The sequence below is a fragment of the Rhinoraja longicauda genome, chromosome 10 (genome assembly GCF_053455715.1).
Source record: "Rhinoraja longicauda isolate Sanriku21f chromosome 10, sRhiLon1.1, whole genome shotgun sequence".
NCBI lineage: Eukaryota > Metazoa > Chordata > Chondrichthyes > Rajiformes > Arhynchobatidae > Rhinoraja > Rhinoraja longicauda.
In genome coordinates, this window is record NC_135962.1 from 27571314 (window position 1) to 27589736 (window position 18423).

At 44.0% G+C, this 18423-nt stretch overlaps 1 protein-coding gene across 2 annotated transcripts in view; it reads right to left on the reverse strand.

The window, feature by feature from the left end:
- aspg (asparaginase homolog (S. cerevisiae)) overlaps positions 1-18423 on the reverse strand; it is a 76204-nt gene that overhangs the window by 48317 nt on the left and 9464 nt on the right. For both annotated transcript variants that reach the window (XM_078406480.1, XM_078406479.1), the window contains exons 3-6: positions 17563-17674; positions 16854-16979; positions 2014-2097; positions 1791-1917 (exon numbers count right to left, since the gene is read on the reverse strand). In XM_078406480.1, coding sequence (XP_078262606.1) covers positions 1791-1917; positions 2014-2097; positions 16854-16979; positions 17563-17674 — 449 coding nt within the window. The remainder of the gene's footprint in view (positions 1-1790; positions 1918-2013; positions 2098-16853; positions 16980-17562; positions 17675-18423) is intronic.

Consider the following 18423-nt stretch of genomic DNA (forward strand, 5'->3'; position numbering starts at 1 on the left):
CTGCAATCTTTGCACTTTTGTACTTATCGATGATTGTGGTTATCTATAGTGTGATTTTATTTGATTGTATGCTAAACAAAGAATTTCACTGTTCAAAGAACTTCACCTGGGAATATCTATATACTAAAACTCTCGTTTGTTTGTTTGTTTGTTTGTTTGTTTGTTCCTGAACTACAGCCAAAACGGTACACGATAGCGCAACAACTTTAGGCCCACCTTACTCACCGTCGTCTCTTAGGTGCTAATGGAAGAAGTTTCATTGAAATCGGTGTTATATATTTTTTAAGTTAGTCACATTTTAAAGTTTCCATCTATCTCCTGGGGAGGGAAGATAAGGGGGGGTTGAAAGGGATGGAGTGGGGGGAGGGGAAGGGGGGAGGGGAAGGGGGGAGGGGAAGGGGGGAGGGGAAGGGGGGAGGGGAAGGGGGGAGGGGAAGGGTGGAGTGAAAGGGGATCAGGGGGAGGGGGAGAGGGAAGAGAGGGTGCTGCACCAATGCAGGGTTGGGCCCAACGGGTCCACTTGGTCTAGTGTGACAATAAAGACATTCAAATCATTGAATCTCGCAGATAGAGATGTCAACCATTTCCTTCGCAACCAAATTTTGTCATCAACAAGCTTAAATGTATACCATTCTATTCCACTGCAGAAAACAGCAATAAACAGTGAATTGTTGAGTCCCCAGCATATTTTGTGGACCAAGAGTCCACTCTTCACAATCCAACTCCATAACTATTATTCCTGCAGTTTCACAAACAAATCTCCAAACAACAGCAATAATCTGCCTTCAATTTTTTACAAAAGTCTCTTGCATAATAGCCAAACAAATGTTTGGTGGAGGTTCATGTATGAATGCTCAGTTTGTATTACTCTAGTTATTATCTCAAAACCCTTTTCCACTTCACATCCCCATTGACCCTAGTATGGCCTTAATATTTAACATGCACCATTGCAACAGAGATCATACCTCCCACACGAAGGTTACTCATCAATCTTGCAGTTAGATTCTCTGTAGGACTTGCTCGCCCCTCTCCCACTGTACTACCAACTTTATAAGAAAAAGCTAAATCATAGTTAAAACTTGGCTCTTTTTATATCTTATTTCACTGCTTTCAATCTGTAGTTTTCCCCCAGCAAGAGGTAAACTGAATCAAAAGTAACACTAATTCACGATTTAATCTACTCAACTAAGACAAGCAATTCCGATTATATGAAGTGCTATAAATGCTTAAATGTCATTACATTGCACATTAATTTCTGTAAAGAAATCACCTGGAGTGATGGAGTGCAGCATCCTCTCATAGCACGGCAGAACATAACATACAACAGAATTAATATAACAGTACTAATTAAGTCCAGCTAATTTGGTAACACATTCCCCACTCGTCTTCTAGCAATAAAGAAAACTGTATTAATGCCAGATAAAATGTATACTTTAAAATATGTACCATGCGTACAATGTTGCAGGTAAACAGTACTTCATTCTGAAGAAGGGTCTTGACCCGAAACGTCACTCATTCCTTCTCTCCAGAGATGTTGCCTGTCCCGCTGAGTTACTCCAGCATTTTGTGTCTATCTTCGATTTAACCCAGCATCAGCAGTTCTTTCCTACACTCTTTATATTTAGTTTAGTTTAGAGATGCAGCATGCACAAAGATTTGCTATTTTTATTCCAGATTTTAAAGAAAATTCTGATGAGATCATGCCCAAGACTTGTGAATTAACCTTGATAAGATCATTGCTTGGAAAATACTCCAATTTTTAAGATAATCAAGCTGTATAATGTTTTTACCTTTAATTTCCACTTCTGCATTGACAAGTGGCTGCATGTTTGGTGAAGAAAACGCAGAAAAGCTTGCGGCATCTATTTTTGTTACACGATTTCCTCTGTATAACTTGTGTTGAAAATAGAGACAAACCTAAATAATTTGACACAAAATAAAATCAGTAAAGGCAGTGAAGGGTAACATACTGGAATCCAAGTTATTAAATTGATCAGACTGCTGGGTGCTTACCTCTGGGATTACAAACTGACCAGCAATCAGCAATGCTCCAAGTAAGTTATCATGGCCATCATTTCTCATTTGATAGATCGGCACCTAAGAAGAGGTAATGGCAAAGAGAGATTTGAAAAGCAGAAACCATATTTTTTTTAATTAAACATGTTTTCAATTAGAATTTAGTTTAGTTTAATGTCACATATACTGGGATGCAGTGAAAAGCTTTTGTTCCGTGGTAACCAGTCAGCAGAAAGACTATGCATGATTACAATCGAGCCATCCACAGTGTACAGATTGCTGTTTACAAGAGTGGAGCGATTGTAATGCGTGATTGCAGATCCACTTCTGTGACTAGCACACAAAGAGTCAACTGGGTTGGGCGCCATCTTGGATACACATTTTCAATTAGAGATAAGAGATACAGCATGGAAACAGAGCCTTCGGCCCACCGAGTCCACGCCACCCTGCCGTCGATCACCCGTTCACACGAGTTCAATGTTGTTCCACTTTCTCACTCCCAAAACATTAGGGAGAATTTATAGAGGCCAATTAATCAACAAACCCACAAGTCTCTGGGATGCAGGAGGACCCAGAGGAAACCCACACTGTCACTGCGAGCGAACATACAAACTCCACACAGACAGCGCCTGCAGTGAGGATCGAAGCAGGGTCTCTGTGCTGGGCAGCAATTCCAACAGCTGCATCCTGGTGCCGCCCCCGAGATTAAGAAAATGTCAGATTTAATATCAGTTGTTAAATTATTGGATGAACTAAATTCATTTTTTTAAATCAAAATCTTGTAAACTTCTATTTCCTCCTGTGACAAAAGAAGTTATTTTCTCCTCTTTTCCAGTTGCACCAGACCAACTGATACCTGTTTGATGTCTGAAGAAGGGTCTCGACCCGAAACGTCACCCATTCCTTCTCTCCCGAGATGCTGCCTGACCTGCTGAGTTACTCCAGCATTTTGTGAATAAATCAACTGATACCTGTTTGAGTATCTAGTGGCTAGAGTTTTGTTTCATCTATTAACTAAAACATTGGTCATCCACAAGGCAATTGATGAAATTCTTCACAGTGACTAATGTCTCGTGTTTGACAAGCCATGAAATCCAAATCCATAAATATTGCAGATAGGTTTCCAGGAATACTTGGCCAAAACAGGAACTTCACGAGGCCAGGAAAAAGGCAGCCATTAGATGCGGCCATTCAGCCAAACCAGACAACCCATGTATATTTCCTATGAACAACAGGCACAACTGTGCTAACTGCTTTGCTACCTTGAGAATTGGGAAAAGCAGGAAGCCACGAGTGTCTAATTTATCCAAGTCTGGTGGTGTGACTGGCAAGAACAAAGACCTCCTGTCCTGGACGACAGGCAGGGTGCTGTGACCAAGATGAAGGGCTACTGGAGTGGATTAAAGTGGTCACCTTTCAGCATAGCTTATGGTCACCGTGTACTGAAGTACAGTGAAAAGCTTTTATTGTGTGCAATCCAGTCAGCGGAAAGACTATACATGATTACAATCGAGCCGTCCACAGTGTAAAGATACAGGATAAAGGGAAAACCATTTAGTGCAAGATAAAGTCCAGCAAAGTCCGATTAAAGGTAGTCCAAGCTTCTCCAATGAGGTAGATGGATCAGGACCCTCTCCCAGGACAGCAGTCTTCCCAACGCTAATGTATGCTTACATCGTTATATTGTAATTGTCAATTATAATTTTTATCTCAAACGTTTATTATATTTTATTAAATTTTATGAATATTGATTTCTCTAATTTCAAATAACCATTGCATTCCACTCTCCCTGTTCCTCTCCTACCCTCGTGGTCCTTCTAGTTTCACTGTTCGTATCCCTTCGTTATCACCTCTCCCACAGCCAACAATGAACCATTGTGGGCCCCACCTTTCCTGGGTCACGGTGCCGGCTCGGTTTTGTACTGTTTCATACTTCAAGTTTCCCTCACCCCTGACTCTCAGTCTGAAGAAGGGTCTCGACTCAAAACGTCACCCATTCCTTTTCTCCATAGATGCTGCCTGAGAGTTACTCCAACATTTTGTGTCTATCTTTATTAACAACGTGTTTTTCTATGATTTGAGAGACTCTGAGATTCTCGTTTGCACGCTTGTATCGATCAACCAAAAACTTTATACATTTGCAACTCTCGTGTCCAATAATTAATACTTTACAATAGTTATAACACAATGGTTAAACTAATAGGCTACACCAGATCTATGGAGATATCTTGGAAAATATTACATGTTCTCTCGTCAGTAGATTTAGACAAATATCTGGATAGGAAGGGTTTTGGAGAGATATGGACAAATGGGACTGGTTTAGAATGCCACCTTGGTCTGTATAGGCAAGTTGGGCCTGAGGGTCTACACCGATCAGCCAAAACATTATGACCACCTGCCTAATATGCTGTTGGTCCTCAGTGTGCCACCAAAACAGCGCCGACCCGCAAAGGCATGGACTCTACAAGGCCCCTGAAGGTGTCCTGTGGTATCTGGCATCAAAACATTAGCAGCAGATCCTTCAAGTCCTGTAAGTTGTGAGTTGGAGCTGCCGTGGATCGGACTTGTCAATTCAGCACATCCCACAGATGCTCAATCGGATTGAGATCTGGAGAATTTGGAGGCCAGGGCAACACCGTGAACACTTCATCATGTTCCTCAAACCATTCCCGAACAATGTGTGCAGTGTTGCAGGGCGCATTATCCTGCTGAAAGAGGCCACTGGGAATACCATTGCCATGAAGGGGCGTACCTGGTCTGCAACGATGTTTAGGTAGGTGACACGTGTCAAATTGACGTCCACATGAATGGCCGAACCCAGGGTTTCCCAACAGAACATTGCCCAGAGCATCACACTCCCTCCACCGGCTTGTTGTCTTCCCACAGTTGGTTCAGACAAGAAGGGATAGCTTTCGTTGCCCTCACTTATCGATGAGCCTTGGGCGCCCAACACCCTGTCGCCGGTTTGTGGTTTGTCCCTCCTCGGACCACTGTTGGTAGGTACTTACCACTACTGACCGGGAGCACCCCACAAGCCTTGCCATTTCAGAGATGCTCTGACCCAGTTGTCTGGCCATAACAATTTGGCCTTTGTCAAAGTCGCACAGGTCTTCGCTCCTACCCATTTCTCCTGCATCGAACACATCAACTTCAAGAACTGACTGTTCACCTGCTGCCTAATATATCCCACCCCTTGACAGGTGCCATTGTAACAAGATAGCCAATGTTATTCACTTCACCTGTCAGTGGTCATAATGTTTTGGCTGATCGGTGTATATCCGTGCTGTTTAACTCTATGACTCTTGACAATGTGCTGACTAAAGCAGGATAGTAGTAACAGTTTAACAAATGGCTTTCAAATCACCTTGATGAAGAAAGTAAAACTGCTGGCTGTTAATCATTAAGAGCTATCACTGTTGGTTAGTGACAGCAAAGGAAAGCAACAGATGAGATCAACAAGACTTGGGGTCAATGAATCATTGACAGGATGCACCATTCTTTCCACTCCCCTGCCCCCGGTACACAGTTCTTTTCCCCTTCTCCACCCACACATGTCCCACCCCTCCCTACTCCAGATTGTTCTTTCCCCCCGCTCCTCAATGTAAATTCACCAGCCCTCCCTCAGTTCTTCAATTCACTCCTCACCAGGCGCTACCTTCTGCATCATTTTGCCTTGTCCACTTATCAGCTCCAGCCAAGGTTGGTGTCTCCACAATTCTCTCTTTCATCTATGAATCATCTATGATCAGGATCCAGCTATCACTTGCCCCTGCTCTTGACCCGCCACCTCCCCTTACCTCTTTCTAATAGCTATTGGGCCACACAGTGGGTAGAACTGCTGCTCCACAGCACCAGGGACCCAGGTTCAATCCTGACCTTGAGTGCTGTCTGTATGGAGTTGGCATGTTTTCCCTGTGACCAAGTAGGTTTTTTCCAGGTGCTCCGGTTTCCTCCCACATCCCAGACATGCGGGTTTGTAGGTTAATTGGCCCTCTGTAAATTGCCCCAAGTGTGTAGGGAGTGGATGAGAAAGTGAGAATAACATAGAACTAGTGTGAACGAGTGATTGATGGTTGGCGTGGACATGGAAAAAGTGGCTACCTGGCCTTGCCTTTTGCAGAGGTTGATGGGATGCTTGACTAAAGAAAATGTGGCTTAAAGAATGTGTACTGCAAAAGGCAGGCCTTGCTGATTGAGTGGATGCTCGGGACTGCCAAGTATATGGTAATATACTTACTGCCGTTCTGCCACTCCCACCTTGGTGGAAAGCTTTTTGTGCTTTAAATCGATTTGTGTGGTTGTCTGTTTGTTACAAGATCAGAACTTTAATATTGGCGCTGCAAGCAGGGTCTCGCTGGGACCATCACCAAAGACTGAATAAGTGGCTACAACGTTACCGGGATTGGAAAAGGTGAAGTGAGCTCTAGTCGGACTGCTTGCGACCGACCTCCCGAGGAAACTCCCGGGAACATTGTGGTCCCTCGTCAGAGGTAGATCTGGTTCCTGCCGAGAGCCCTTGTAACAAGACAACTAAGGTAAAAGAATTGCTGGGGTACAAATCCCGAATCGGTAAGAATAGTTGGGGATCGAGTCCCTAATCTGATTGGTTGTGCAGGAAAACAAACCTGTCGCTCGCAAATTTGTGATTAAAAATTGTGATTATGGGAAATAAATTAGACACCAGTGACGGGGGAGCGCCCGTCCAACAAATATGTTACTTAAATTCGATAAGTAATAGCGATTACAGAGTTTTAAGCTACAAGTTAACAAAGCCGTTGGGAAATGAATCATGGCCGGCAGGGGGGGACATGGAATATAGAAACTATTAAAAGAGCACGATATACATTAATGACTTAGACGAAGGGATTAAAAGTACCATTAGCAAATTTGTAGATGATACTAAGCTGGGGGGTAGTGTGAATTGTGAGGAAGATGCAATAAGGCTGCAGGGTGACTTGGACAGGTTGTGTGAGTGGGCGGATACATGGCAGATGCAGTTTAATGTAGATAAGTGTGAGGTTATTCACTTTGGAAGTAAGAATAGAAAGGCAGATTATTATCTGAATGGTGTCAAGTTAGGAGGAGGGGGAATTCAACGAGATCTGGGTGTCCTAGTGCATCAGTCAATGAAAGGAAGCATGCAGGTACAGCAGGCAGTGAAGAAAGCCAATGGAATGTTGGCCTTCGTAACAAGAGGAGTTGAGTATAGGAGCAAAGAGGTCCTTCTACAGTTGTACCGGGCCCTGGTGAGACCGCACCTGGAGTACTGTGTGCAGTTTTGGTCTCCAAATTTGAGGAAGGATATTCTTGCTATGGAGGGCGTGCAGCGTAGGTTCACTAGGTTAATTCCCGGAATGGCGGGACTGTCGTATGTTGAAAGGCTGGAGCGATTGGGCTTGTATACACTGGAATTTAGAAGGATGAGGGGGGATCTTATTGAAACATATAAGATAATTAGGGGATTGGACACATTAGAGGCAGGAAACATGTTCCCAATGTTGGGGGAGTCCAGAACAAGGGGCCACAGTTTAAGAATAAGGGGTAGGCCATTTAGAACGGAGATGAGGAAGAACATTTTCAGTCAGAGAGTGGTGAAGGTGTGGAATTCTCTGCCTCAGAAGGCAGTGGAGGCCAGTTCGTTGGATGCTTTCAAGAGAGAGCTGGATAGAGCTCTTAAGGATAGCGGAGTGAGGGGGTATGGGGAGAAGGCAGGAACGGGGTACTGATTGAGAGTGATCAGCCATGATCGCATTGAATGGCGGTGCTGGCTCGAAGGGCTGAATGGCCTACTCCTGCACCTATTGTCTATTGTTGATCTGGGAGAGAGACGCATGGAAAAAGCGGAAAAAGAGAATCGCGGAATGGAAAGAGGAAGCAGAGAAAAGGTGGAAAGAGGGAAGAGACAAAAGTTGGAGGAATAACGCATGTAGAAGAGGGATAGAGTTTAGAGATAAGGATGGGACACTGCAGGACTGGAAAGTGCTTCAGGCAGAATGTCAGTGGGCAGAGGAACAGGAAAAACGGAAGAAATGTTGTGATGCCAATAAGCAACAGGGAACTCAGCTGAAGCAATGGGTTACAAATAATTGAAAAACTAGGTAGAGAAATCCTCTGGAGGACCCAAATCTGGCACGACGACCCCATTCGCTAGTGACGAGGAAGATGATGAGATAGTGGTGAGACCACCTCCCTACACCCCTCCCCAACCACAGCCGGCACCATTATATTATTAAGTGCAGTGCCAAATGGGGGGAGACGAATCCCGTCTCCTGGGGAAACGCGTACGTTGACCAAGTCGCTAAAACAGCGGCTAGTCAGTCAGGTAACCCGGTACCCCCTGGGGATATGATCTTAGTGAACTGGCCGGTCCTGCCATATATGGGTGAGGTGCAAACATTACAGAGGGACGCCTCTGATACCGAATATCATGTGTGGAAACGCAAGGGTTGTCACCGTGATTCAGACACTGGTCTTTGGATGACCCCCCCCATGGACAAGTACGTGTACCTGACGCATTTTTGCCTGTGCTCCACACTTACCTGCATTCTCTCACACATGCAGGTAAGGAGGGAATGATAAGAATGGTGAAGGAAACGTGGTGGCATCCAGAAATTCGGCAAGAGGCATTAAAACTGGCTTCGGAATGCAAAATCTGTCAAAAAACGAATCCGGGAAAGCCAGTTAAAGCGCCCCCAGGGACAACGCCAATGCCATCACGTCCCTTTCAATGTCTACAAATTGATTTTATTGAACTGCCTCGAGCTCATTGTTACAAATATTGTTTGGTAATTCTAGACCTATTTAGTAGATGGATTGAAGCCTTGCCGACCGTTAACAACACCGTCGAAATAACAGTCACCTTGTTGTTAAAGGAAGTTATTCCAAGGTTTGGACTACCAGAAACCATCAGTTCTGATAACAGCCCGCACTTTAAGGCTGCAGTTAACAAAGAAAGATGCAACCACTTTCGTATTAGACAGCAGTTTCACTGTACCCATCATCCTCGGGCTGCAGGGATGGTTGAGAGGGCAAATGGTACAATAAAAAACAAATTGGCCAAATTAATGGGTGAGACGGGACAGCCGTGGATTAAGGTATTACCACTGGCACTATTTGAGATGAGAGTCACTCCCCATAGTGCTACGAAGTTATCGACAGCAGAAATTATCTATGGGAGACCTTTAAGGACCCCATGGGGAGCCGATACATCCCATCCAGGAATTTTAGACCTCCACGCATTAAATGATGAATTGATCTCCTATGCTAACTCGAATACTCTCAGTTTTACATTCACAGGTTAAGGACTCACAGAAGCCGCTGCCTGAGGGAATTGACCACCACCCATTACGTTCTCATACGCAACTGGGGGCGGAAGAAATTAGGAGAATGTTGGAAAGGACCATTACAAGTCCTGCTCACCATGCCGATGGCAGTAAAGGTGGAAGACAACCCCCGTTGGATACATTATACAGACTGCAAACGAATCAGTGGTGATAAGAAATGACCCCCACCAGAGGACTTGTGGTGATATTTGCCATCTTGGGACTAATAATCCGTTTTGTTCTCTCAATTGTACCTTAGAGAATGACCTGTTTTATCAAACGCATGTACGATTGTATGGTAATCGCACGGTATGCTACCTGAGTGCTAGATCAGCTAATTCGTTATTTGCCGCTAGCCCCACCAATGGGTCTTGGGATGACATAGTAGAAAAACACCCCATGATGCCACCTATGGGAATAATGGGAACATTTGGAGGGGGAGGCTGGGGCCACTGTTGGGACACTATCAATAGCATGATCATGGGTCAGTCAAGACAAACTGATCTCACTGGCACCTGTTTGGGAGGTCGCAGACTCGTGGCCGTTTACGATGGATCGATTCTTGTAGATCACGAACAACGAAAAGGCCCTCACTGTCTGGGTACCGCTAATTACCCGTTCTGCCATACAGGACATGGATGGGGTTGTGTAGTGGTCAATGTAACCAAGAACCTCACGTGTGTAGAGCGGCACTGTACGCGGCAACACTGCGGTGTGAAAAATGGCTACTTGACATGTACCTGTCTGAACACAGTTTGTGTCCCTCTGGCAGCAGGAATGCAAACTGTCTGTGGAAATGGTAACGGTACACATTTATTCAAAGGCAACACGACCTTTTCCTTTCCTAAAGGAATTCCTCTATGGCCTTGCTGTTAAGGTATCCACTTGTTGGCGTATGAGACAGGGATAAGTCTTTCTCTTTAATGGTACCTATACCACTGCCACAAAACGGTCGCCTCCACACCTGGCTTTAGGAATCATCAGTCCCTTAACAGTCCCATGTCCCACACAAGCCCGAGTCTGCCAACGACTAATAGCACGATCAGCTTCCATCAGTGAAGAATTTTGCAATGATTGGAAGTCCCCCACACCCTGAAATCACTAGTTGGGTATGGCATACTAAGTTCCCTTACTATGGGGGGGTTAAGTCAATAAGAATCGTAATTATTTAGTGTGCGGGCTAACCATCATCGGCAACCAGACTAGGGCTGCCCTGGAGGCAGTAAACCATGAGCTAGCTGAGTTGCGCCTTTATGCCTAGCAAACACGTTATGCATTGGACTATATGATGGCCCAGGATGGTGACGGGGGTGTGTGTACGGTGATCAAAGACAAATGTATTACCAGTGTTCAGGATGAATCCTATAATATCACACATGCTGCTGAGGAAATAAGAAGTTATTTGGCTGGTTTTGAACAAGGACCCAAGGGTGGGTGGTGGCCTTTTACTTTGATGGGTGATCTGTGGGGTAATATCTTGCACTATGGTACTATTGTTGTTTTAATCCTAATTGTCCTTTTGCTGCTTAGATGTATCTTACCATTAATTACCGCAGCTTGCAAGAATAGCCGCTTGTAGTTATCATTTAAAATGATAAAAGGATGGAATGATAAAGTGGCCACCTGGCCTTGCCTTTTGCAGAGATTGATGGGATGCTTGACTAAAGAAAATGTGGCCAAAAGAATGTATACTGCAAAAGGCAAGCCCAGACAGCTAACTTGTTTGCAAAGATACCTGACTATAGGTATCTGACTTTGCAAAATGTGGCTAGTTGCAAGCTGTGATAATGGCCGAAACTGCCTTCATGTCTGGCTACACGAATGTGCTAATTGCCTCTATTATGTACCTTGAACACTGGAAGTTGGGCTGCAAAAGTTCAGCTCAGGCAGCTAACTTGGAGCAGGACTATTCCATATATGGTAAAGACATCTGTTTGTGGACTCCTGCATTGTCATCTCCATAATAAAAGGAGCTGTATCTTGCTGATTCTTTGTGTGGGGGCTCGGGAGTGCCAAGTCTATGGTAATATACTTGCTGCCGTTCTGCCACTCCCACCTTGGTGAAAGTAGGAAAGCTTTTTGTGCTTTAAATCGATTTGTGTGGTTGTCTGTTTGTTACAAGGTCAGAACTTTAACAACATGGTGGGCAAAAAGGCCTTTTTCCATGCAGTATCTCTAAGCAATGTCATCTCTCCTCTAACCTGAAGAAGGGTCCTGAAGAAGTCAGTCTACCCCATGACAAAAGGGGGAGGGGTTGAACAGTTTGATAGCAACACGGAAAAAGGATCTCCTGTGGTGTTCTGTGCTGTACTCGTTATCACCTTCTCCACAGCCAACAATGGACCATTGCCTTTCTTTGATCATCATTGCTGGCTTTGAGTTGTCCTTTTGCAAACCTTTTATTTATTTGTTCTTTGTCCTTTTCAAGTGCATCCCTGGAGGTGTTTTGGGAGCCCCTCCCCCTCCCTCTCCCTCCCCGTTTCCCCTCCCCCCCTCATCCTCCCTCTTCCCCCATCCCTCCCCCATCCCCTCCCTCCACCCCCCCTAGGAGATAGATTTAAACTTAACAAAAATGTGAATAACATAAAAAATATAACACCAATTTCGTCAAAACTTCTTCCATTAGCACCAAAGGGACGATGGTGAGTAAGGTGGGCCTAAAATTGATGCGCTATCGTGTACTGTTTTGGCTGTAGTTCAGAAACAAACAAACAAGAGTTTTAGTATATAGATAAGGGGGAAAAGGGTAACTAGAGAGAGAGTGGGACCTCGTAGGAATCAAAGCGGTCACCTCTGTGTGGAGCCACAGGAGATGGGCAAGGTCCTAAATGAGAATTTCTCCTCTGTATTTACCAAGAAAGACAGTAGGACGGAGGAAACTGGAACAGTCACTGGAAGTGGCTTGAGAGCAGTCAGGGTTACTGTCGAAGAGGTACTGAAGGTACTGTCGTGTTTGAAGGAAGACAAATCTCCAGGGCCTGATCTGATATATCTGAGGACATTGTGGGGAACTGGAGAGGAAATTGCAGAAGCCCTGGTTGAAATTTATGAATCGTCCTTAAGTACAGGAGAGGTGCCGGAAGACTGGAGGGTGGCAAATGTTGTACCTCTTTTCATGAAGGGCTGCAGGGAAAATGCTGGGAACTACAGGCCAATGAGCTTAACATCTGTAGTTGATAAGTTACTGGAGAGTATTCTGAGGGATAGGATATACAGGCATTTGGATGAGCAAGGGCTGATTAGGGATAGTCAGCATGGTTTTGTACGTGGGAGGTCGTGTCTCACAAATCTGATTGATTTTTTTGAAGATGTGACCAAAAAGGTTGATGAAGGCAGAGCTGTAGATGTTGTGTACATGGACTTCAGGAAAGGAGTTGGACAAGGTTCTGCAGGCTGCTCTGGAAGGTGAGATTGCATGGGATCCAAGGAGAGATAGTTGAATGGATAGCAAATTGGCTCCATGGAAGGAAGCAGAGGGTAATGGTGGAAGGTTGCTTCTCGGACTGGAGGCCTGTGACTAGTGGTGTGCCTCAGGGTTCGGTGCTGGGCCCATCACTGTTTGTCATCTACATCAATGATTTGGATGAGAACATACAGGGCAAGATTAGCAAGTTTGCTGATGATACAAAAGTTAGTGGTTTATAATTCCCCGTTTTCTCTCTCGCTCCTTTCTTGAAAAGCAGGATAACATTAGCTACCCTCCAATCCACAGGAACTGATCCTGAATCTATTGAACATTGGAAAATCATCACCAATGCGCCCATGATTTCTAGAGCCACCTCCTTGAGTACCCTGGGATGCAGACCATCAGACCCTGGGGATTTATCAGCCTTCAGTCCCATCAGTCTACCCAATATATTATTTCTCACCTAAAGCAAATTTCTATCAGTTCCTGTCTCCCTAGATCCTCTGTCCTCTAGTACATCTGGGAGATTGTTTGTGTCTTCCTTAGTGAAGACAGATCCGAAGTACCTGTTCAACTCTTCCACCATTTCCTTGTTACCCATAATAATTTCACCCGTTTCTGCCTTCAAGGGACCCACATTTGTCTTTACAATTTTTTTTCTCTTTTACTGTCTTTTAAAACTTTTACTGTCCTTTATATTCTTGGCCAGCTTTGCTTCGTAACATCTTTTTGAGCCCGTATTGCCCTTTTTGCTACCTTCTGTTGTCCTTTGAAAGTTGCCTAATCCTCTGGCTTCCCGCTACTCTTTGCTATGTTATACATCTTTTCTTTTAGTTTTATTCTATCTCTAACTTCCCTTGTCAGCCACGGTTGCCTCTTACTCCCCTTAGAATCTTTCTTCCTCTTTGGAATGAAATGATCCTGCATCTTCTGGATTATGCCCAGAAATACCTGCCATTGCTATTCCACTGTCATTCCTGCAAGAATCTTTTTCCATTCGACCTTGGCCAGCTCCTCTCTCATGCCTTTGGTCAAATGCAACACTGACAATCCTGGTTTAACCTTCTCCCTCTCAAATTGCAGATTGAAACTAATCATATTATGGTCACTACCTCCATGCGGTTCCTTTACCTTGAGTTCCTTTATTAAATCTGGTTCATTGGAAAACACTAAATCCAGAATTGCCTTCTCTCTGGTGGGCTCTGGTACAATCTGCTCTAAGAATCCATCTTGGAGGCACTCTACAAACTCCCTTTCCTTGGGTCCAGAAGCAACCTGATTTTCCCAGTCTACCTGCATATTGAAATCCCCCATTACCTTTGTTATATGCCAATTTTATCTCCTGCTGCAGCTTGCACCTTATATCCAGGCTACTGTTTGGGGGTCTACAGATAACTCCCATTGGTGTCTTCTTACCTTTACAATTCCTCAACTCTATCCACAGTGACTCTGTGTTCAGTTCTGGGCACCATGTTATAGGAAAGATATTGTCAAGCTTGAAAGTGTTCAGAAAAGATTTACGAGGATGTTGCCAGGACTAGAGGGTGTGAGCTCTAGGGAGAAGTTGAGTAGGCTGGGTCTCTATTCCATGGAGCGCAGGAGGATAAGGGGTGATCTTATGGAGGTGTATAAGATCATGAGAGGAATTGATCGGGTAGATGCACAGAGTCTTTTGCCCAGAGTAGGGGAATCGAGGACCAGAGGACATATGTTCAAGGTGAAGGGAAAAAGATTTAATAGGAATCTGAGGGGTAACCTTTTCACACAAAGGGTGGTGGGTGTATAGAACAAGCTGCCAGAGGAGGTAGTTGAACCTGGGACTATCCCATCGTTTAAGAAACAGTTAGACAGGTACATGGATAGGACAGGTTTGGAGGGATATGGACCAAGTGCAGGCAAGTGGGACACGTGTAGCTGGGACATTGTTGGCCAGTGTGGGTAGGTTGGGCCGAAGGGCCTGTTTCCACACTGCATCACTCTGACTCTAAATCATTTTTTAAAATTCAGTATTTCAAAATTCAATGCATTTTCACGTATCAACGTCAGACTTTATGATTTTTCTCAGGCTAAAATTGTAACCCTCAATTAAAAGAGGTGCTAACTTCTGATAAGGTTGCCCTGCCACGCCTTACAGTACCAAGATCACTCAATACACATTAACTGGAAATTCTGCTCAGCTGATATCCTATTGTAATTTCAATAGGTCATGGGGAAATGTTTATTCAGCTATCACAATTTTTAATTCCAATATTTCATAGATTATTTAATCAAATTCTCTACCTGCACGTTAGGATTTGAACTCGTAATAATAGATGTTGATGACCAATTCAGTAAATTAAACAGTATGTTGCCATGTTATATTCCATACTAATAGCATTTACGTATTTGTGCCTCAGCTTTTTCTTGAGCTGAAGAGTTATCTATTTCTTTCCTCCAGTTTTGATTAAAGATGCAACTTAAATAGATGCAAATCATTGTCCGAGACCATAGCTCGAGTGTGCTGTATTTGTGCTGTTCAGGTTGCCCAGCTTTAGGAAGGATGTCAACAAGTTGGAAATGATGCAATAGAGATTCACCAGGATGTTACTGTGAGTTCTGGGCTTGAGTCATACGGAAAGGCTTGAATGCCTAGGTCTTTTGCTTTTGGAGCATTGGAAGCGGAGGGATGACCTTATAGATTATCAAGTGCATGGATTAAGGGAACACTCAGTCTTTTTACTAGGGTAGCAGATTCTAAAATTAGAGGGCATTGGGATAATGTGAGAGGGAAGAAATTTAAGAGGGACCTCTGGCAATTTTTTTCACTCAGGGTACTCTGTATCTGGAACGAGCTCCAGAGGAAGTTACAGAAACGGATACAATTAGGACTTTCAAGAGACTTTTCGTCAGATATACACCGATCAGCCAAAACATGACCTGATGAGCCAAAACATTATGACCACCTGCCTAATATGCTGTTGGTCCTCCGTGTGCAGCCCCATATGCAGCAGGGTGCGATGCACTATGTATTGTGACACATTCCTCCCGTGACCACTATTAAAATCTTCTGTGACTTGTGCCACAGTAGACCTTCTGTCGGTTCGGACCAGAAGGGATAGCCTTCGTTGGCCTCACTCATCAATGAGCAACACCCTGTCGCCGGTTTGTGGTTTGTCTCTCCTTGGATCTCTGTCAGTAGGTACTCACCATTGCTGACCGGGCCACCCCATAAGCCTTGCCGTTTCAGAGATGCTCTGACCCAGTCATCTGGCCATAACAATTTGGCCCTTGTCAAAGTCGCTCAGGTCTTTACTCCTGCCCATTTCTCCTGCATCCAACACATCAACTTCAAGAATTGACTGTTCACGCTGCCTAATATATCCCACCCCTTGACAGGTGCCATTGTAACAAGATAATCAATGTTATTCACTTCGCCTGTCAGTGGTCATAATGTTTTGGCTAATCGGTGTTTATGGTTAGGCAAATGGGCCAAATGCAGATAACGAGCAGAGAATGTCAACTTGGACAAGTTGGGCTACAGGTCCTGTTTCTAGGATATATATTGCTCTAAGTTAACAATAAATCTTGGAGGTGTGCCATTTTAATGATCATGAAATGGGTCTTCCAAGTTCTACCACCTTCTGGCAGGTGGGAGATTCTGCATCAGTGTTAAAGTTAATTATTAAATAATTAAGTAACACCCACTGCCCCACGGTGAATTGGTGGCAGCGACATTTGTATTTCTACGTCTCCATACGTGTGTTAGAATTGTTTTCAGTCACAAGAGATAATGATCGCGAGCTCAAAGTTTTGCTACTAGCACCTGCAAAATCAAGTCAATATAAAGTACTTTATACATTACATTGCTTCCAAATATAACACAATCGAACCCTTGTTACAAGCAATAGAGATATTATTTTAAAACTATGCCTTGAGTCAGAAGCCCCAAGGAAACTAACAACAGCCACTATCGTAAGCCACAATAGCCACAACACCTATTTGGCTTCCAGACCTGCACAAATTCCAGTGCAATGTGACTCATGTACTATGAGAAATCCAAGTCACAACACCTTTTTTCCTTTGTAAATATTGCGCAGCAAATAAAACCTGAATGAAACATTACAACTTACTTGAGAGCCACTCAGGATGATGGGCTTTCCTTGATTCTCACACATGAATGAGAGGGCAGAAGCAGTGTACGCCATTGTATCGGTACCATGAAGGATCACAAAGCCACTGTAAGTTTGGTAGTGAGTCTGGGGATAAGAACAGCAAAGCTTAGAAAACTGGAGAGTGGTTCCCAATCTTAGTTTCGTATGTTAGGTGGAAAGGAATAAAGATGTCAAATTTCACTTCAACTTGGGGGTGGCAACTAGAGCTGCTGCCTCACAGCTTTAGAGACTCGGGTTCGATCCTTACTAAGGGTGTATTGTGTACGGTGTTTGTACATTCTCCCTGTGACCTTGTGGGTTTTCTCCGGGTGGTCTGGTTTCCTCCCACATTCCAAAGTAGTAGGGGTTTTCATTTAATTGGCTTCTATAAATTGTCTCTAGTGGCTAGGATAGTGCAAGTGTACCAGTGATTGTTGGTTGGTGTGGAAGGGCCCGTTTCACTGCACTACTATGTCTCAACTAAACTATCCTCTGATTAATCAGATCCCACCAGAGATTAAAGGGGCAGCAACCAAGCATATTAAGCCAAATTCCTATCAGACAGCAGAGATCTACCCCAGGACTATCATTCCCTCAATGTAGGAATTTCAGATTTTTGTTATTTAATGTCAATCTATTTAGCTCCCGTACAAGATTCTCTGCTTATGTCTGACCCATCTCAACTTACCTGTATATCAACAGCAATTTGAGCCCAGTTATCTGTGGTCATGTTACAGGAGTCCAGCAGAGGAGAATATTCAATTACTGAATATACGATCCTTTTGTTTGACCTTGAACAACTACAATGCAGAATAAAGAGAATGCCATTTTTATTTATGACATGAGGTTTTGCACCTTATAAATACAAATAAATAGATCAGTGCTGAAACCTGACCTACATCCTGCATATGCAACATATCCTATTTGAAAATGGACTTTAGGTACATTGACTGAGTACACCGAGTATAGAAGTTGGGATACTGTGTTACAGTTGCACAAGACATTACTGAGGCCACACTTAGAGTACTATGTTCAGTTTTCGTCACCCTGCTACAGGAAGCATTTGTTGGGCTGGAAAGAGTGCAGAGAAGATTTACCAGGATGTTGCCAGGACTTGAGCGTCTGAGCTATAGTGAGAGGGTTGGGTAAGCTAGGACTTTATTCCTTGGATGAAGAGTGATCTTATAAAGGTATATTAGATCATGAAGGGAATAGATGGGGTAGATGCACTTTTAGGCGAGTCTTTTATTTAGAGTAGTGGAATCAAGAGGACATAGGTTTAAGATGAGGGGGGAAGATTTCATAGGAACTCGAGGGACAATTTTTATATACAAAGGGTGGAAGGTGTATGGAATGAGAATGGGTACATGTCTGAAGAAGGGTCTCGACCCGAAACGCCACTCATTCCTTCTATCCAGAGTTGCTGCCTGTCCCGCTGAGTTACTCCAGCATTTTGTCCCTATATTTGAAATGAGTTGCTGGAGGGGGTTGTTGAGGCAGGTACTATAACAACATTTAAAAGACATTTGGACAGGTACATGGGTAAGAC